The sequence below is a fragment of the Sphaeramia orbicularis genome, chromosome 21, assembly GCF_902148855.1.
Source record: "Sphaeramia orbicularis chromosome 21, fSphaOr1.1, whole genome shotgun sequence".
NCBI lineage: Eukaryota > Metazoa > Chordata > Actinopteri > Kurtiformes > Apogonidae > Sphaeramia > Sphaeramia orbicularis.
The window spans coordinates 24,054,258-24,076,210 of record NC_043977.1 but is presented as its reverse complement, the minus strand read 5'-3'; the positions used below and the strand labels follow the sequence as shown (position 1 = coordinate 24,076,210).

At 37.0% G+C, this 21,953-nt stretch overlaps 1 protein-coding gene across 1 annotated transcript in view; it reads left to right on the top strand.

The window, feature by feature from the left end:
- The window catches only part of hs6st3b (heparan sulfate 6-O-sulfotransferase 3b), a 78,138-nt gene extending 56,651 nt beyond the window's left edge, over window positions 1-21,487 (top strand). Inside the window, 2 exon segments of the mRNA XM_030125837.1 lie at window positions 17,505-17,595; window positions 17,597-21,487. Of these exon segments, the coding sequence (XP_029981697.1) occupies window positions 17,505-17,595; window positions 17,597-18,265 (760 nt within the window). The 3' untranslated portion in view covers window positions 18,266-21,487.
- Window positions 21,488-21,953: the final 466 nt, after the last annotated feature.

Genomic DNA, 21,953 nt, shown 5'->3' with positions numbered 1-21,953 from the left:
ACCCTCCTATTTCCACAGTCTCTCAGCAGGGCAAGGATTATAGCCATGGTTAAAACCTTTCCAGTGCTGCTGGCTTGATCCTCTGTGCCAAGCAAAGACTAAAATGAGCTTCCCAAGTTAGATAATCTCCCTCATCTACATGACTTTCTCTCGACTGCTATAATATGCAAGAAGCATTCACATCATTACTATAAAATATAAAGCACACACCAGACTGATGTTTGCTGAAAACTAAGTTTTTTAAAAGTTTTAAAAGGTATTTTTTTTTTTTTTTTTGATATGTCCAGTTTCTGAAGTAGTTTGCTGATATGGAACTATGCATTATACATATAAGAATCAATGAATGAGAGGGAACATAATCATGGGCAACTTGTGTGTTAGGAATGTTTCCATTATCAATTTTCCATTATTTTTTCCCAACAGGCACAACATCTAAATTAGTAGAGAAGTGCATCCATTAGAAATGTGCATTAAAGGGATTACTTTTATGTATAAATATTACAGCCACTATAATTTGGAAGAACCACATAAAGTGATTAATAAAAGAACACATGTACATGCAGGGTTTATGGTACCTGTGAGAATTATTATGCATACAAATATTTATTTTTGTGGTACACTCTCCCTCTCATAGAGGTCATAAGTACTCGGCCGTTGAAGTCCAAATAAAGCAGAGTGCTGCAGACCCAGTCACTTAGGGTAAAATCATATGGTCATAAAATCAATGCCGGCCCCATTGTTCTTGATTAAATGTATTCATTATAATGTAATCTGGCTCAATAGGCAGGAACAGTAAAAGCGCTTAAGATTGGGGAAGTTATTGCCTGAATTATCAAGAGGCCATCTTTGTCCGTTGTGTAGTTGTAGAGAATATGAAGTGAGTGTGGGAGGTTTAGAAAACACGTCGGCCATTAAGTTACTTAGTGCAGTATGCAGTATCATAAAGCTATTGTTGTCTCATATCGCATTATTAACTGATATTAACCCTATAATGGCAAACGTATCATATTTGATACATAAGTTTTGAAGCCCTCTACATGATCAGTGTGATTTTTTTTTTTTTTGTCAGAAAAACTTGATGTATACAATTAGATACATACAATACACTAATAATCCAGCAGGGGGGAGGAATTCATTCACCAGACACCTTTCCAGTGACACAACGAGATTGTCATTAATGGGGAAGAAGGCAGAATGTTGCCAGTTTTGAAAAGGAATTACCAATTTTTGATATGTTTGTGTTATATTACATTTTTGTTTGTTCAAAAATAATGATATTTGAGCATTGAGACCCAATGTATCAAATATGATACAAATCGAAGCTCAAACATGGAAATTGATATTTGAAAAAAAAATGTTGGGTTGTTCAGAAGGACCAATAAAGGCTCCAGTTTCAAAGAACTGGAATTTTCTGTCAATGATTAATGGTTCAGGCTTTACAGGGTTAACTAATGTTTTTAATTGAACAAACAAAAGACCAGACAAACTGATGCTCACTGTACAAGAATTTGAGTTTTTGGAAAATACATCTGTTTACTTTCTTCTCTGGAGCTGAACATGAAAATTGATACTGTTCTTGTGTTTCTAGGAAAATGGAGGTACAGTACAATGAGCAGCTGTTAGTCTAACGTCAGCAGTGGTGGCCGTTAATGTACTGCATCAAAAATGTTGACGATGGTCATGACAGTAACTCATGGAAGAACTGATTAGATTTGGGACACTAAATGTGTAATGTGTAGAGTGTTGCAGTACGAGGTGAAGGGGTGAAGCTGTGTCTGTGAAATGACTGTATTGGAAAGACGAAGGCTCTCATGGCAGTACGCAAAGCTCTCAGTGTCTTCAACTCTGCGTTATGTGATGTGACATGTACCGTGGTCTCCACTGCCAGCCTGTGTACTTGTGTCTTTCCTCTGGCGGTATTATTAATTCAGAGACCACGCGAGTCCACACCCTTTCTGCCTCCTCCACTGTCTCTTGGAGAGATCTTTGAAGAGAAAGATTAAAATGGAGCATAATTAGACAGGAGGATTTCCCACTATCACGGTAATTGAAGTGTGCTGTCCATATTACAGCGGCTAATTGGTCTCAATTACAGAATATTAGTTAGAACAGCGGGGAGTCACTTAACAGAGCAACGCAACCTTTAGATTTTCTATCAAGCTTACACAATACAGCTTTGATCTTAGTCACTATTGTAGTCTCTTACATATAAAGTGTCTTTACAGTAATCTTTCATGTAGAACTACTTGTATACAAATCCCCTGCTTAGGCATTAAGTTATGCATTACAACACTTGTACACTTGAGAGTAGTATATTAAATCTACTTTACTTGTTACGGAGTCATGTAGTGGTATCAGCACTGCCGATCTTCCACTATCCCACTTAAATCTTTGTTCTCCACTTCTCCAAAAGCAAAGGAGGTCAAGCTGTTGTTGTCCTGAAATGACAGATCTCATTAAAGATACACACTGTTTTAGATTTGAGTAAAGATGGTGAAGACAGAATTTAGAGCCACATTCACACTGGCCAAATATATTGCCTACAATTCGGGTCTTGCCCCTGGTAAAGATTTTTTCTTTCCCCTCCTGCTCTTAAATGCTCTGCTCATTGCAGCAAGGTTACATTTTGTGTCAGTCAATCAGGCACCGTTGGGTCAGATTGCACGGTGAATGAAAATCACTGAGCATAGAGGCCTGTGATAACCCTCCAAGCAGAGTATTTCATATCTAAGCAGTATGTGCAGATTCACCTCTAACAACATTTCATTCTGTTTAAAGCAGTCAGAAACCGCAGGCTTCACCGCACACTCTGCAGAACACGGCTGTGCCTACCGCTGCTACCATCCATGAGTGGTTTTCTTGTGTTTCAGATGAAGGTGGCTGTGAGTCACTGTGAGCTGCTGTGATCTCAGCATTACAAAGGTACAAATGTATTGAAATGTTTGTTTAAAAGCCTACTTTTATTCTATACTTATTAATTCTTCCCTTAAAACATTGACATTTCTCTTTTTCTACTACTTCCCATATGCAGAAAAGAATGAAACGTTACTCTTGAAGGGCAATTTCTCCCCTTGTTGTATCTGCCACTCCTTATACAAGCACTCTCTGTATGCACACCATGTCAAGTGCTAGCAATGCCAGCTCTCTGACAAGTAAATGAAAGGTCCCATCGTTCTTCTTGTTTCTTCCCAGGTGACACCCTCTGTCCCCATTCCGTCACCATCAAAAAGCTGAACAAGATGCCGAGAACCTCAAAAACGGTCCATTATGGGCTGCCAAGAGGGAGCGCAGACACCATTAAGGAATGGTATCGGTTACAAATAATGCATGTCTCCGGTCTCATTCTCATCTTGTCTGAGAGAAACGGGACAGTGCAGAGATGTACAGATGTGCCACAGAGACCTTGCATACTGAAAACCACCCTCTCTTTCATAAAACCCAAGGACATCTCTTCAACAGAAATGAGCAAGAGATGATTCTGACAGGGCTTACTTGTAATCACAGTCTAAGGTCATTTGACAATTTTATGATATAATACTAAAAAAAAACTACAGTACTGGTGTTCTAAGCACACCACATTTGTATTTTTCATAGCATATACTGTCTTTATTGTTGTGCTTGGGGAGTTGAGAATACATGATGTTCCGGTCCATAAAGTGGACTGATAAGAGATTCCTCATCTGTCTCAGTCACCTTACCGCCGGTAATATCAATGTCACTTTTCATGGCTGCTGAAATTAAAGACCGCAGGGATGGAGGCAGTCATTACCAAGAGGAGTAATTTCTCCTTAAATATCTTTGTATGTTGTGTACAGCACAGCTTTTATGATTTTTCTTCACAAGGTTAAGCACAAAGCACTGACTTCAATCTCTGTTGAGCGGTAAACATATATTAATCAAGAATAAATATGATCAAATACATTTCTAATTATTCTGAGATTCCAGTTTGCACAATAAACTGTTTCCACAAAGCCTGCATTGCACTATATTATCTCTTCTTATTTAGCAGGTTCAGATAACAAAAGGTAACTTGTTGGTTGTGGCTGATAACATTTAAGTCACAGTGTTGTGAAGGGCAGCTTTTATCAGCTTCCGAACCATAGCCAAACTGAAGTCACTTTTATCAGCTACCGATCTTGAAACTCTCATTCATGCTTTTATTCATCTCGTTTGAACAACTGCGACTCATTGTGCACAATTTTACCCCAGTCTAACATTAATAGGACTACAAATGATCCAAAATGCAGCAGCCAGGCTCTTTACTAACACCAAAAAGAGAGAACATATCTCACCTGTCTTGACTCATCTCACTGGCAACCAGTTAAAATAGAATAGATTTTAAAATCTTACTTGTTGTTTTTAAAGCTCTCTACAGTCTTGCTCCATCATAATTTAAGGAATGATATTTTGCTTTTTTTAAATGAAATTATGCATTTTAACACATTTCCCTGTGGTCTACATAAACTGTAATGCTATGCTTGGGTCTGAATTTTCATGAAGCAACTCCACAGGTCCATCTTCAATCCTATTCTGAGTAATGACACCAGGAAAGGTGGTTTGAGCACTGGCCCTTTAAATGCAAATGAGCCACTTCATACCCCACCCCCTCCAGGTTGTTGGCAGTGCTGCTCTGTCCCATTCAGCCACTTATGTTCATTAATACAACCAACAACTGAACATTATAGGTAATTGTCTCAAAGCTTGGACATATTTTCAGTTTTAACTACAACCGCTGCTGCCGACAAACAATTATGGTGTACTCTGAGAACTGTTCATCAGAAGTCTTGACCTTCATATGGGAAATGTCATGACGTGACTAGTTATAGATGCACATACTAAGCAGGAATTAAAACAGGTTGTAGAATCCACTTGATTTTTGCACAAAATGAATAGCTTTGCAGCACCTGGGGGGTTCAACTTTCAAACTTTATGAACTATTAGGGTCCAAATACACCAAATAAATGTACCAAAGACCAATAAAAGTGGGTTTAACAAAATATGACCCCTTTAACTGAACTTTTAACTCCCTATTGTTCCCAAGGTCACTCAGGTCATCCTCTCAGCAGCTCCTTACAATCCCCCCTCACACACCTCAAAACAAAGGTGATCGGGCCTTTTCTGTTTATGCACCAAAGCTTTGGAATAGTCTTCCACCTCACATCAATCCTGCACACACCATTGGCAGTTTTAAATCTAACTTGAAAAACCATCTTTTTACCCTTGCTTTTAGTTCAGTCTGACAGTCTTCTTGTTCTTCTCTTTTATTCTGTTTTTATCTGAATCATATATGTTGTTTTAATCTCTATTTATTATTTTTTCTTGTTTTGATCTCTATTTATTTACTTATTTAACTTACATGCTTATTTCTGATTCCTGTCCCTGAGTCTTATTTTTTTTACTTGTGTTATATTCTTTGCCTTTCTTATGCTGTAGCCCATGTTATACCCTGATTTCTAGATGTTATTACTACTTTTGTCTGTAAAGGCACTTTGGGTCAACCTCTGTTGTTTTTTAAATGGGCTATATAATGAATAAGATCTGCTTAACCTTCACATCTATGCTAACCAAATAATCGTGGTATAGTAACTGTCTGCTACACAGTGTTGAACAGGTATATGTGATGAAGTACAGCTAAGACACAAAACCAATTATTGAACATAATTGATGCAAAACATGTGATTTATACAAATACCTGACTGATGTCTGAGTACTTAACAGACAAAACAGCTTCACAGTTGAATAGCTGGATGACAGCACCCATGTATTTTCATTCAATCGAACTGTAATGAAGGTACACCAAGCAATAGCAGCCCCCTCCTCTTTTATGCGTGCGACAATCTTAAGATGTTATCTCAAAACTCTAAAGGCTCACTCTTCCACAGTGAGATGCCATTTAAGTTCTAAGGCTTTTATGTCTTTTTAATGAGAGAGCTAAATTGCCTTCATACACAGTGATTTTTGTGCAAATGAAAGCCGTGCAGACTATGAATGTCAAGTAGACGACTAAATGTTGCTTAGCACATTGTGGGCCACAGGCTGTAACGTTATTGATCCATTCTGACGAGGAAGCTGAGCATTGTGTTTTGTATTAAAAAATGTAAAATGCAAGAACAAAATGCAGATATACAATGACAGCACAACAGCATCATTATGGAACATCCCATAGAAAAAGGTTTCAGTCACACAAAACATGTTTCGTCGTAGCAATCAGACTGTAACAAGTATTTATTCTCCTGTTTTCTTTTGATCAATAATTGACGGCCTCGAACCTTTAATATCTGAGACATCTTCAGACAGCAACAGCAGTTGGTTTCAGTTATTTAATGCTTAGGTATTTTTCAGAGCATATATCCCCAAATGACCTCTCAACTCCTTACACTTTCAAGGTGTGACAGCTATATCATTACCAAGAGACAAAACAGAGCTGAAAGATTTATGAGCCTTACATTCACTGTGCGACTACAAACACACTGAATGTTGAAGAACTGTGTATTTTTGTTTTCTGTTTTTTTTTTTTTCTTTTGATAAATGTTGGTAAAGTCACGGTGACAAATCATGTAGCTGCTTCCAAAAGCAAAAAATACCACTGCATTTTAAAGTTATGTCATAAAATCATCTAGTCTAATCCATATTTTCAATTCTAAAGTTGAGATTAAGCAATAATTTAAAGCCTTTGCATACTAAAGGGGTTCTGTGTTGTACTGATACTCCAAACCATTCACAGTATGAGTAAGTCATAAACCAGAACACACTAAGTCAGTGGTTTTTCAACCTTGGGGTCGGGGGCCCACGTTGGGTTGCCTGGAATTCAAATGGGGTCGCCTGAAATTTCTAGTAATTGATTGAAAAAACACAAAAAACCAAAAAACAACTTATTAATTAAAAATATATGGTGAGTTGAGAGAGACAATCACAATACATGAAGACATGACAAACTGTGAAGCGGAACTGAGCACTGTGGTACTGTTTATCTTTCAATGTTCATTGTGGTCTGTTTCAGATGCTGCAGCTCTTTCATAATTCATAGTTTTAGTATTGTTTGTTCAGTATTAATTGTCAGCCTTGTAAATCCAAGCTGGACTGACTGTACATATCCTGACCAAGGAAAATAAAAATCTCACTTTGTGCAGTAATCTACACCCGGCTTTTTCTGCCTCCATCCAAAATAATTACATTATATAGACTAAATGTCATCTAAAATTAACATTTAATTGCAACATAGTATAGCAAACTATTACATGACCAAAAACAAATTAATTTTAGCCAAAAAAAAAAAAAAAAAGTCTCTGTTTTGAATGTCTGGGGTCGCCAGAATTTGTGATGTTAAATGGGGTCACAAGACAAAAAGGTGGGAACCACTGCACTAAGTATTCCAAAACCACCAGTGCTATGTATCCACACACTGTATCACTACCTGAATAAAAATATAAAGCTAATTTTAAAGCTACACACAACTATACAATGATATTATCAAGTTATCTCCTTCAAATAAATAACAAACAGTTATTTTGATAGCCAAATAACAGTGTCTTATAACCGTCATATAGATTTCTGCATTAGCCAATAGCTTATAGCTCTGTTAGCTTAGCTCTGTTTTTAGAGAGAAAACAGCCACAGTAAAACTACAAATCAGCTGTTTTTAGTACAGTTTGTGTTGTCAGTAGCTGCACTAAAGATCTTTTTTGCTTTGTCTTTACTGTCATAGCAAAGACAGAACTTAGCAAAGATAATAACATCACATAATAACTTTATACCCTCATAAGCCTCACAGTTAAACTCATGTGAAATGTTAAAGAAATGCTGTGATTTCAGCATCAGACTCCATTCTTTTCATTTAGAGCTGCGTTCGACAATGCTTCGAACTTGTATCACTTCCTAACTTTGACTTTAAAAGTTGTTTTTTAGTGGTTCTCATCCCATTTCATCCTTTTCTGATGTATTGTTTTCCTTCAGTTTCCGTTCATACTCTACAGTCTAATACACTAAGATGTTTGGCAAACTTTGCACAGACTACAACAATATTCTAAGTTAGAATACTGTTGTAGTCTGTGCAAAGTTTTGCCAAACATCTTAGTTTGTTTATGTTTTCACTTACTCTGGACGGTTGTCTGCCCCCTGCTGCGGACACGGACAGAACTTTATTCCAAACAAAATCATCTGGTCCTATGAATCCCATCCAGTTTGGACAAATAATCCATGCAGTTCAAAGGACATTTTCGGTTAGCTAGCAATTTCTGTTGGTGATCTGTCCATCCCATTAGGAGAAAAAATGTCCCTTTTCCATTGCGTTTGTCCGTCTCATCCATACGTCTGTTCCTTGTGTGTCAGCTGGCTTAGGCACAGAAGAGGACTAGAGTAGGACTGCAGCAAAAGTTTGTATTTTCAAGCCAACATTTGTTAATGTCCCTCACATCAGCTCTGTGCCTTCACTGCGGAACTGAGTTTTTTCTTCACGTTCAAGGCAGGCACACGTAAACAATACATGAGGCGTTCAGGAACAATTAGAATAATTAGGAAATTCCAACACTTTTCAAAATCGTCAAATATTCAGAATATTCAAATACAACATCAAAAAAATGAATGGCGGTGTCCTGTGAACCATGTCTGTGAACCATGTAATCACAATCCTACATTTTAAACTCTGTAATTATCTATATTTCCCACACTTGCCCATCAACACATCACAACACTTGCGCCATGTGCTCAGGTAGTTTTGCGATGAGGTCTGACGTTACATTTGGTGCATTATGGGAAGTGAAGTTCTTCTCCTGCAAAGTTACTGTCAAATCCTCCGCACTTAATCATATACTTCTAGAATAAGGACAAAAGTAAGCCTACTCACCAAATGCCTTTTTTTTTTCTTTTTTAGGCGCTTTGCTTAATTTCTGTCAGCGCTAATTGATAGTGACAATTTGTGTCATTCCCATCAACAATGCCTAATTGAAGACACTGTGTCATTACCACACTTTGGTGATACTCTGTGTTGCGTAATACAGAGTAATTCATGACTCATTAAATGCACCAGAAAACAGGAAATCGCATCTGGATTTTATTTTTCTTCTTCGGTGATTCGACCACCACATCTTCGCGTATTAGGGGCCCTCACTTTACTTTCTTGTCTAGGGCCCCCAGATATCTTGAAACGGCCCTGATTCTAATGTTACTTTTAGTTCAGACTTGAAAGTAGAAATATGATATATAACCCCCTTTATGCTAGCTTTAAACTGAACCAAGCCCTGCTAAGCGATAATCTAATTAACATGTGATAATTGTAAGTTGTCATTTTTAAATTTAAATGTAAACCTCTGGGAATATATATTTAACCACTGTTGTTGTTGTTGTTTCTTTGTTGTTATAGTGTTAGTTGGATTTTCTTGTAGAAATTGTAACAACGGCTGTTTTTCTGAATCCATGTGTCTTCTGTGCAGTGACTCTGTGACTATACCTGTCTTCGGGAAGCACTACAATGTCTGTCTTTTCCCATCTTCTCTCATTTCACTTTTAAATTAGATTGGAGTGTCTCTGCTCTATGTAGTTAAGACACACTTAGGTTTTGCTATGATGCTTTGCATTTTTATACATCAGTTATTGAATGTATTTTGTTATTCTCATATTTGATCCATTCCTGTCAGAAATAGCTGCAGTTATTTACCTCCTTTGATTAACTGTTATATTGAATTTCTACAGATTTCTCCGAAGCTGTAGCTCTACTAGAGGTAACATAAAAAAAACAGAAAATGATCAAATGTGGAAAAATATTTTAAATGTATGCTACTGTGGTTTATTTTTTATTTATTTGTTTGTTTGTTTGTTTGTTTTTTAAAGCCACAGCAAGGAAATCTCTTGTGGAATCCAATTTTGTCCTTGGCATCACAAAATGAAAAATAAAAACCACAGAGTGACTGAAGTTCCTTAAGATATTACTGTTAGAATAGGTAATTATTATTTATTTATTTATTTTGCTTTTTCTTCTAATGATTCAGTATATGGAGGGTACAATACAGCAGATATTGGAGGAACATCAGAAATGACAACACAGACACTAGCATTTGAAGTGAATGTTAGATTACTGTTATTTTGAAGGTTATTGTTAAATTCACAAGTGACTTATTTATAGTTATAACCTTGTGGATAATCAAGTAAAAATAAACACTGAGATTTAGACAAAGAAATAATGAAAGTTTCTTATTGTGTTCTTTAAACATTTGATTGTACAGATGAGTTATCATCATATAATAACCCCTGCTATAGAATATACAACCCCACATAAGAGACAGATGGAAATAAAACAATAATAATAATAATAATAATAATTATTATTATTATTATTATTATTATTATTATTATTATTATTATTATGATGATGATGATGCAGCCTTATAAAAATGTACTTTATCTTCATAAGGTCATTGTTGACAGTATGAAAATGACATATTTCATGTAATATTGGATCATCAATCATCAGTCAATCAATCAATCAAATTTTATTTATATAGCGCCAAATCATAACAAAACTTATGTCGTGACACTTTACTTATAGAGCTGGTTGAAAACAGACTCTCAAGCCAATTTACAAAATCCCAACAGATTCCTCATTTCATTTATAAATATATATGTAGTCCTCACATTAAAGCTGCAGCACATTCAAGAAAAAGCTGAAGAAGTGCAATGTAAGTACTTAATAACTCGAAATACAAAAAACAATAATAATAATTTGAAGCTTGTGTATCACTCCATTCTTTTTTAATTTGCATTTTCTGTATTGTTCTGATTATTTCCTCCTCAGGATTGTAACTTATATCTAAAATTCCGCCCTTGTCTGTCCTTTAAACCACATACACAAGCTTTGAATCCTCCTCTTAAATGAAGAACACTTTGAGTGGAAATCCATTTACCACTTCTCCATAGGGTGAACTGTCAGTGAAAGCTGAGGTACTTCACCTGAGGACTGCACCACTACCTTAGCCACATTGTCCTGCAGGGAACTGACATGAGCTCTCATCAGATGTCCTGTTCACATCATGTCCTGGGGCTTGAGGTCTGCACAACCAGATACCATATCTTCTATTGGGACCTTTAGCCTGTTTGTGTCAGAAAATGTGTAGTAATATGCAGTGTTGCGGAAAGAAAGCCACTCAGTTTTTAATAGAAACTAATCTCCTCATTAACAACTTGCAATATGTTCCTCCTTTGAATTCAGATCTTAAATTACAAAACTATTAAAGCCTGAAATGGTGGAACTCAAACCTTTTTTTTTTTTTTTTTTACCTGAATATGATGTTCCACAGAAAAAAACATCGAGGTGAAGAAGAGGAGGGATGCTTGTTATATGCAGCGCCTGAAGTAGAGGGCAGTGAAGAGAGACAATGCACAGCATGGCAAGGGATAAACACAGGAGATAACACTGGGAGATTGAGGAGTGAAATCAGCAGCGTGATTAATGTGACAACCTTTAAGAAAAGGTTATGGATCCAGAGGGAACACTAATGTCTGTAGGACATGGACGAGAGGCAGAGTGGAGAAAAGGGCAGGAGTCAAGTGAGGTGCAAAATTACAGGACTGGCCCGTTCACATGGGATATTGTACACTGTACTGTTTTCATGAGACTGCTCCTAGAAACATTTGGCTGCAACAACTGGTGGATTTTCTTCAGCATGATGAAACTGGTGGTTGTAATTCAGTGATTTTTTACTTTTTTTTTTTTTGTTTTTTTAAAGCACTGCTGTTTTTTTTCCATTGTTTCCAAATCCATTCTATTTTTAAATAACTTTTAGCTGTCAAATATTTTGATGTCAAATGTCATACTTTAACAAAAACATCTCAAGGAGTAATTTTGTTCTTGATCTGCTAGATACCCTGCGGACTGAGAAAAATACTAGTCCTACAAAAGCAAAGAGTGTTGCACAAAGCAGCTTTTCAATTCATCATTAAGATTTTGAATTCTAACAAATACATAATAAAAAATTACATACATTTTCAGCATCTGTACTGTGTTAAATGTTCAATCCCAGAGAGCCTGAGGGTGTCACAATGGCCTACTGGTCCATGTAATTGCAACGTCTCTAATCTGGATCAGCCCATGTTATTCCACACTCTTTTTTTTTTCTCACACTCTCACCCTTTTTTTCTGTTAAACTTAACCAAAAAAGTACACGCCGTAGTGATAAAAGCAACATTGCATGTTGGGTACAGCTGTGGTGAGATATCACTAACACTCCTTCATTAAACCATAGCGATATATCTACTATTATATTACTATTATTATGTATATGAGAGTATTCTGAATTTGACATGCTGAGTTAATAGTATCATCCGATGAGATATTCTAAAAGAGGCCTTTCTTAATTGATTTTCTATGCACCAAAAGCATCTACTGATCTAAAATGTTAAATAACTTTAGAACCTTTTATCCCACTAATACATTTAGATAATTTGGTAAAATACAGTTTTTCCAACTATTCAGTGGGAACAGATGTGACCTATTTGGATGTTCACTGGTTCTGTAGTGAACATGAAAACATCACCATGCCCTGCAAAATTGAATCACCAATAAAACCCATGTGGTTACAAATAGACACGGGCTTGTACATTTACTTATTGATATATTTTGCAAAATAATGTCACTTTTGCTTCGGTTTTCTTTGAATTTACGCTGAGCTTTTATGAAAATCTCCCTGGTTGGTAATTCAAGTATAGGAAAATAATTGCAGTTTATTGAAAAATCCATAATTGAGTCATTTAGGAAAGGCTTGATGTGGAGAAAAATCCATTTTCCGGCTTTGCCACAAAAACAGTTTTAGGACTTTAAGGTTAAAGACATGTAGAATAAGCTGATATTATTCCAATCTTATGAGGATTCTTTGGACATATATATAATGCAATTGGAAAATTAATCTGATTTGCACATTTTATCACAGGTAAAAACACAGCTCACATTCAGCAGTGGTAAAGATAAATTTCCACAAAGAAAAGTCCACATTTCCTCTCAGAATGAAAAACACAACAAGTATTAAACAGTATAATATCAACATGTTTTTGGATATTGAAAAGCTGACCTTTGCAAGACGGTATTTGAAGAAACAAAAGATGGACACTGGGAACTTTGAAAAACAACTATTTTTAATCAGGGTATACACAGCAGCATGTGAAAGGGAGTATGGAATGGAATATTCATTCTCATTAGCCACATAAACAGCTTATTAGGAATTTGGTCTTTTTCAGAGTTGAATGAATATTTTGTGCATGTAGATGTAGTCGATGTTTTAATCAAGAGCTATTTTTCAGCATTTGTGAAGGTGCAATAATCCAAAGCACTGAGCCAAGTATGAAACTACTGAGTGTAAGCTTTAACATCATCCAGGAAGCCCTGCCAAATACTTCTCATTCTGACAGAAGGAAAATATATCTAGAGAATGGACGCTAACAGATGTTTTAAATGTTTTGCTTTATCCATATGGACTTTAGAGGACAAAAGCGGAGATCAAGGCCAGTACATTGTGAGGATTTGTCACAGAAGTCTGCATAAAAAAAGAGTTAGAAATAACAAAAAGCAAAAGCAACTGCTTCAAATCCCTGTATCCCAGAAACATCAGTCAGTCCCCCTGTTGTGCTGGGACATGGTCTGTCTTTACTTATTTACTGCTCACTGTGTTAGCCTTTGCTCTGAACAACTTTCTGCCCATCTCACAGAGATAGATTGTTTTGTTTTTCCCCATTGTCTGGACCACCCTGAAGCACCTGTAACAATATCCAACTCCCACACACACAAATGTCTTCATGAGTGAATGCAGTTCATCGACTCCCAAACACCATGTGCGCAGGCTGAAAGTACAATGTCCCTTTTAGCAGCCTGTAATCAAGGAGAGGCAGCAAGCTGAAATCGTGTCAGTGAGGCTAATTATGGACAATTAAAAGCCAGTTGTCTGTTGCACCGGCATTGGCAGAGGATAAAAAGTGAAGTACAACATCTTCTTTTGTTAGCGTTTGAAAGCTTATTATAATGTCACTACTCATTGTCATTTGGTACAGTTTTCTCAAAATATCTTAATATTTTTGTCATGAAAAGGAGCTTGAATTTGATGAAAGGCACTCCAGTTCTAAACAGTCGGTTTAATGACTATCATGTTCTGTTTCCTGGCCATTATCGCAGACTACTGTAAGATAATATACAAATGTATCATTTAAGCATGGCTTTCATGCATGCTGTATTTATCAGTCTTTCTTCATATCCATTAACTACATCTGTGTAAACTGCATTGAACTTCAGTTTTATCTGTTGTCTGCAGTGGCTCCTCTCTCTGCTTCACTCATCATTCCTTGCTTAAGTTTCCATTTTTATCTGTACTTTTAAATTCCTATTCCATTTCCTTTTAATGGCCCTATTTAGTTTGTGCTCCAGTGAAGTCGTGCTGCTGGAGCTGCTGCTTTAGAGATGAGTATTCTGGGCTGGAATGAGTTGCAATACGCCCCCTATCCATTATTGATCTATGATTAACAAGAGTTCAGCAGGGGTCTCGGCTTTAGCAAGCTAAAACGGGCTGCGAGATTTTGGCAAAAGGATGTTACTCTGTCACAATGTTGACATACGAGATGGTACATTATTAAAATGTCTTATTAAAGCTGCCTCCTGAGGTCATTAATATGCTTTTACAATAACAATCATCTACTGGAAAGTATCACGCTGTGAACTTTTTATGGAGCTTTCGAGTATAAAACGACCGAAGGGGTGATATAGATGATAACACAGACCGGAGGCTATAGAAGCATGTTATCTTACCCTCCCCTTGCCTCCACACCCATCTGTATCACTCAGGAAAAGGCTCCTTCAGACAGTTCTGTAGACCCGTTGATCCTGATGCATTTTGACACTGATGGTGCACACAACTGACCTTTGGGCTGTTGAGTGCACTCAAACAACACTTGCTGCATGTCTTTAGGTCCCAGAGAAAGTCTAATGAGGATGTATCTGCAGCCAGCCAACTCCAGTAGCAAGTGCCAGGATGCAGCTGCTGCCACCAGGCCTCTAATCACAGCTTCTGGCCTGTCTCACATTGGCTAACACTGTCAGTGGTGGCATTTCTATGGCACTGTTAAACAAACCTAAGATGTATTTTTAGCAACTTTTTTTTCCTGTAGTCAAATTACATTGTTTAAACACATCCTGGCAGTGTCATTTTATCACACATTATTGACTTGATACCAGCTATGTTTATGTTTCATCCCTTAACTAAATCAGTATTTGAGGCTAGAAATTAAACTCACATACAAGGAGGTGATTTTTTTTTTTTTCCGCTTTGTTTTACCTACGCTTTTTTTTTTTTTGCACAAGGCAGGTTTGCTATTTACATTTCAACAAACTTTTCATGCAAATACCATCTGCTGTTAACTGCTAGGTGATACTTGGCGGCCTGTTATTTCCTGACAAAATAGGTGTAAAATAAGATGTAATTAAAATCAAAGCATTTGCTCCACATTTGCGTCGTTCTAAGTGGAGGTGATTATCATGGTGATTTAAAAGTGATGCATTTGAAGAGGTTTCATTTCAGGAAAGATTGCAACAGACTAATAACCCCTCATTACTGTTTTTTTTTTTTTTTTCAATTTACCAACTTAAAGTATAATTAAGACAATCAAATATCAGAAATCAGCCAAAGTACTCATTACGGTGTCCTAGAAACAAATGTAATGCATTAGAAAGTCTCATTTGACCAACTGTCGGATGAAATATGATAACAGTAGAAAAGAGCAGATTAATCCTGATGGTGTTTTCAGTTGTCACAGGTAAAGGTTTTTATTTATCATGTGCAATGTCTTTGCATAAAATGTTTGCTTTCTAGGAGAATTTATAATGACTCTGGTGGCAATCGTCATAGTTTTCCTGTGGAACCACTATGAGTTTTATATTTGTGGCTTGACTGAACTGTTGTAACAAGTTTATATTGTTCCATAACCATGAATTTCAGTACATCGTAACCCCTCCTGAAGCATCATTGGGTCAAAAGTTGAAAATCAGTTGAGAACAGACAATATGTGATACAAAACAAAATAATAGTCCTCAAATATAAATAGGATGACAGCTGTGGATAAATATTCTATTGGAAGAACAAGTTTAGAATAGTTTACTCTATTGTCTGCATTACTTCCTAGCAAGCGAGGCACAATAACAGGCACGAAGGACTGTTTGTGCCCATGCTGTACATGTCATCCTCCCCCTTCCATTTCTAGGTGAGACTGTGCAGATTCCTGTTGTGAACCTGCGTGAAATCTCAGGCCCATACTCTGCTTTATTTGCCCAGACTGTTCTCTGGGGTGTTGCATTATTAAATATTCACAAGGCATTTCCTTAGGAGAGGTTTACTGGGGCTACACCTGTCCAATCCTTGTTCTGCGTTAGAATGAGTTTTGACATAACAGGAGTTCAGTTGAGTGGATCTCCTTGGTCCTTGGAGGTCGTCAGCCTGAGCCTGAGGAGCAGATATAACTTTCTTTTAACAGCCTGTCAAGTAATATATACACACACACACACACACACACACACACACATATATATATATATATATATATATATATATATATATATATATATATATATATATATATATATATATATATATATATATATACATATATATATATATATATATATATATATATATATATATATATATATATATATATATATATATTTCAGCCTTGCAATCAGATATGATTTGAACTGGGCATATAGAGCTGAAAGCATGCGATGCTATTACTCGCTAAGCCCAGTGGTATTACTGCTATTTATTTAGGGGAAGAAAGAGAGTGGTAGCTCTACTTTATTAACCAAAGACCTTCATTGTTGTTGACACTACAGAAAACTGATTAATCAATGTTAAGCCACTTCATTTGTCTTTCATGCTGAGTGGCTGTCCTTTAAAAATGACTGAGGACATATTCACTCTCTCAGGGTAAAAGCAGTGGTGTGTATATAAAAATATTGCTCATTTACTTGGTCTTCACCACCAGAATGCCAGTTGAATGTGTTTTCTCCTGTAAAAAGCTTTGCTATGATTGGTTGACAAATGATGGGTAGGATACCCAGTTAAAAGTGTAACACATTTCAGGCACAAAAGTGAAACCTCATTATTTTGTTGACAGTGACACATTTGGGATTTAGCTGGGTCAGTTTTACTCACTCTGTGGACGTCCATAGAATTACCATCATGACTTCATTCCCAATTATTTTCCATGTTGGCAGGTGGGAGAATGGAAATACTTTTTTTTTTTTTTTTGTCATTTTTTAAGAGCCATGACTCAAGGATTTGGGTTGAATATTCATGGGTAATATATAGAAAATTACAGAAACTCTAATTATCTCATTAGTGTGAGTTTCAGTTTGCCAATTAGCATTCAACCTTGAAGTTTCATGCATAGACAAAAGTCACCATCTGTCAGTGCAACGCAGGGCAGCTCTCTGTGATGATGACGCGCTCACAGCTCTCTAACTGTGTTTGTTTTGGCTGCAGGAACTTCTACTACATCACCATGCTGCGCGACCCAGTCTCCCGCTACCTGAGTGAGTGGAAGCACGTCCAGCGAGGAGCCACATGGAAGACCCGCCCTCCATATGTGTGACGGACGTTCGCCCACCCAGGATGAGCTGCCCACCTGCTACAGTGGGGATGACTGGTCTGGCGTCACTCTGACAGAGTTCATGAACTGCGCGTCCAACCTGGCCAATAACCGGCAGGTGCGCATGCTCGCCGACCTGAGCCTGGTGGGCTGCTACAACCTGTCCTCTATGAATGAAAGCCAGCGCAACCACATCCTTCTGAGCAGCGCCATGAGTAACCTGAAGAACATGGCTTTCTACGGCCTGACTGAGTTCCAGCGGAAGACCCAGTACCTGTTCGAGCGGACGTTCAGCCTGCGTTTTATCGCCGCTTTTACGCAGATCAACAGCACGCGCGCGGCTAATGTGGACCTGAGCGAGCCCGTGCGCAGACGCATTGAAGAGCTCAACTTCCTGGACGTGCAGTTGTACGAGTATGCAAAAGACCTGTTCCTCCAGCGGTTCCAGTTCACCCGTCAGAGGGAACACCAGGAGGTGCGCTTGAAGAGGCGTGAGGAGAGGCGTTGGCTCCGGGAGCAAAGAGAGCAGAGCTGGCCTTGGCCTCCAAAACGCAGAGCAGGTGGAAACAGAGGAGGAAGGGGCTTTGACAAGGGGACTGAAGCTGACTTTCCCACTACCACGGAGGACTACACAAGCCAAGTGGCCCGTTGGTGAGGTCTGAAAAGAGAGCAGATAAGAGAGAGATGCCGATGGAAAACCCTTACAGACTAGTTTAAACCTTTACTTTGACTCTCTCTCTCACAGATGTCTCTCTTTGTGTCTCACCATTAATCTGTCCCCTGCATCTATCTGTTTGTCAGCTTCAGTGTGATCAGAGTGCTCTGCTTTTTCTTTATGGTCATGAAAACTGCCAAGTCTGTGACTCCTCTCACAGCAGCTCTGCCTTGGAGTGCCCTTTGGTGTCTTAAATCTTTAAAAAGCTGTTTGTATATTTTTGTCAGTTAATTTCTGCCTCGGTTCTCCATCATGTGTTGAAAATACAATTGAGATGAAAAAAAAAGGGAAAGAAAAAAAAAAACATCAAAAGAAGCTGCCATAGACTGCATTAATATTAATTTTCACATTCACTGCGAAATTGATGAATGTCAGTCATTGTCTTTACTGGTAGAAAACATATTCCACTTGAAAAATGTAGTTGTAGAAGAACTGATGGTTGCATGTCATATGTTCACATTATTTTAACAACTTGGGAGGATGAGGTCCAAAAGATAGAGTGTAAGCCAAAGTAACTGAAGATCACAATGTATCTATTTATTTGAAGACAATGAAATCCTCTTTAAAGACAAAAATGAATGCATGCAGCATCTATTTTTAAAACCAACTGTTATATTTTCATTAAAGTCATTATATTATTTCTCAAGTGCAGAAGATTGTCCCAAAGACTGCATATTGTGTACACGCAAAACCAGTTACGCAGTTACAAAAATAGGTATCCTTCATAACTAACTTGTTCTTCTTTATACAGTCCATGGTCCTCCCCATGCTTTTGGTAAAACATTATGTTCTCTAAGAAATGTTAACAGATGCTGAAGCTCTCTGAGATAACAAAACATACATTGGGTGTTATTCATTTTTCAAGAAATGGGATGCAGAGATAAAGTTGGTAAATAGTGCCGTTGATGAAATGTGTCAGTGTGGCTGGTGTGTGGCTTGACTGTGAATGAGATGATCAGCATTCAGTTCTCATGCCCCTCCCCGTCACAGTAGCTGCTTTTACATGTTTGTAGAGCTGACGGCAACTGCACTGTGGGTTGTGAGAGATCTCTAATGCCACCAGAGTGCCACTGGACAAAGACAAGCTTCAAAGTACAAAAAAAAACATGCCTGTCACTTCATCTGCCCAATAGTTTCCAGTTGCTCAAATCCAACTAGTCTGGCAATAGATGAAAATTAAAGAGGGTTGGCTTTATCTGGTTAAATAGGCTTCTGTGGATGTGATGCTTTTATGTTTTGTTATCTCACATTCACTGAAAATCCTTTATCAAAGTAAATGTTCACTAAATGTCAACGTTCAAATCATGGGGCTGCTGCTGTTTTAACATTTATTTCTTATGAGTTGTCTTATAAAATACCTCAGATCACACCATTTGTTTGTTTTTTACTTTTTTTTTTTTTTTTTTTTTTTTTTACAACCATGCATCTTTTTTTATTTTGCTGTTTGGTGCACACAGAGTGAATGTGTTGAACACAGAATGCATGTTTTTGAGCTGTAGGAGTTGTTTGGTGCCCTCTGTATGGATGCTGTTATTCAGTATGTGTGGACGGGGGAGAACAAAGGTGTACAGCACACTGATAGCACTTGATCAAATGATTCAATAACATCCAGCAGCAGCTCTGAATATTAAATCAGTCTGTGTATAATTTATAACTAAATTCATGTAGTCATGCCATTTGTGATGGAGCAGCAAAATAGGTTGTTGAGAAAATTAAATTTCATGTCAAATAATCAATTTGACTTGAAATTTCACATCTGACTGTCGCGCTGTTGTGTACATTTACAATGATGTTGTGCACACCCCTTGGTATCGGTGTGAATTCTTATCTTTGGATCTGTGCATTAAATGCGCTGGTAAAACGTATAGTAAGTAAACATTTACCCAAGTACTGTACTATACAAGTGCGATTTAAGATACATTATTTCCATTTATTTCACAGTTATTAATTGCACGTTTTAAATGCAAAGTTAAAAGCTGCTGATATGTAAATGTATATATTGATACATATATATACATTCATACACATTTTTAAATGATTTTTCTCCTGTGTAAGAATGAGGAGTTAATAAAAATTAAAATTACTTTCAACAGTGAAATTAATTTCATTTCCATTTGGATCTAAATACATGTTCCACAGATGCAGTGTGCTTCATCTATAGCTTCTACAGTGATTAAGTTATTTGTTGAGGCCACTGAAAAATTTCTGTTAAAAATGTCAATGGCACAAAATGACAGTTACTTGGAAAATTTGTTTGAATAAACTGAAATCTTGTAGTGCTGTGTGACAAGCAGCAGGAATTATAATGTTCCTGGTGACAGATGACATGAGCTCTGCTTGAGATGATGTACTGCATAGCTATTAGTTAGGCACTAATGAAACTTTTAAGTGTATATATGTCATATATAAGTGCAGCATATGAATACTCTATATGTATACTGTGTTTCATTAGTGTCCTCTAATAGCCACATGGTACATCCATAGCTCGTATCTGTGTGTACATTATGTTTATTACCTTGACATAATCACAGAATTGAGCCCGTTAAGGAAGTTAAAGGTTCAGTTCCAACTCCCATTTTGCACACTTTTTTTGTCGTTTGATTACTGTATGTCAGCCTCTGTTTATTCCTGTTTTCAGTACCGAAAATAATATGTCTGCAAAAAGAATCATGATTCCTATTTCTGTCATTTCTATTTTTTATCCTCAACAAATGCCCACCAAATTTGAATCAGAAAAGTGAAAACTCTTGGATGACGGTGTAAATAAACTAAAGAATAAGAGCCAATAAAGATTTTCACGACAAATTATACTGCCATTCCCAGAATTGTGTGACATACTACTTTACTGAACTTGTACTGCCACGCTTTGAAAGTGCATATCTCTGAGAAACTGACTTACCTGTACTTATGTTTATTTCTGACATTTTAATTGTTGCTGATGGCTTTGCCTGACACCTCTGCGAACACCTCAGTGGTAATGAAAGAGAGTTTCTTTATGTAAGAATTTCTATGTACATGTTAAAAGTCTTGTGATGAAATGAACAGTCTAAAAGCCTTTTGGCGTGTAATATTTAATCTGCCATTTTATTGTAAGACCTGAAAAAATGAGTGCATTCTGCTTTAAGGTATCAGAAATAAATGCTTTGAATGGCCATGACTTAATGATGCTTGTCACTTTTATTTTTTGTTGAACAATAGCACCACTTTGTTGTTTATCCATTAACATAGATAGATTTTACAAATTTGGCTGTAGCTACAGATTAAACTGCCGACACGTAATATTTTAGAAACACACACAAAGCATTGATGAGTATATGTTCATGTGTTTATTTTCACTTTGATTTTGTTTTTCACAGCTTTAAAGTCAGTTAATCCCTACCTATAGTACATAAATACACAAGTAGCATATGTAATATTAGCTGTAATTACATTTTTACTCCATATTTTATGCATACACAAATAGATTTAATCACAATTTCTTGATTATTTCAAGCAATTGAACTGAAGAAGTGGACCATTGTCTTTTTACAGTATCCAGATGTGATTGCTTTGCAGATTTTTTCATCAAGCTAAAGGGTAAGAATAATGTATTCAAGTCTGCGCAGTTATAGCAGAGTGAATATTTGCT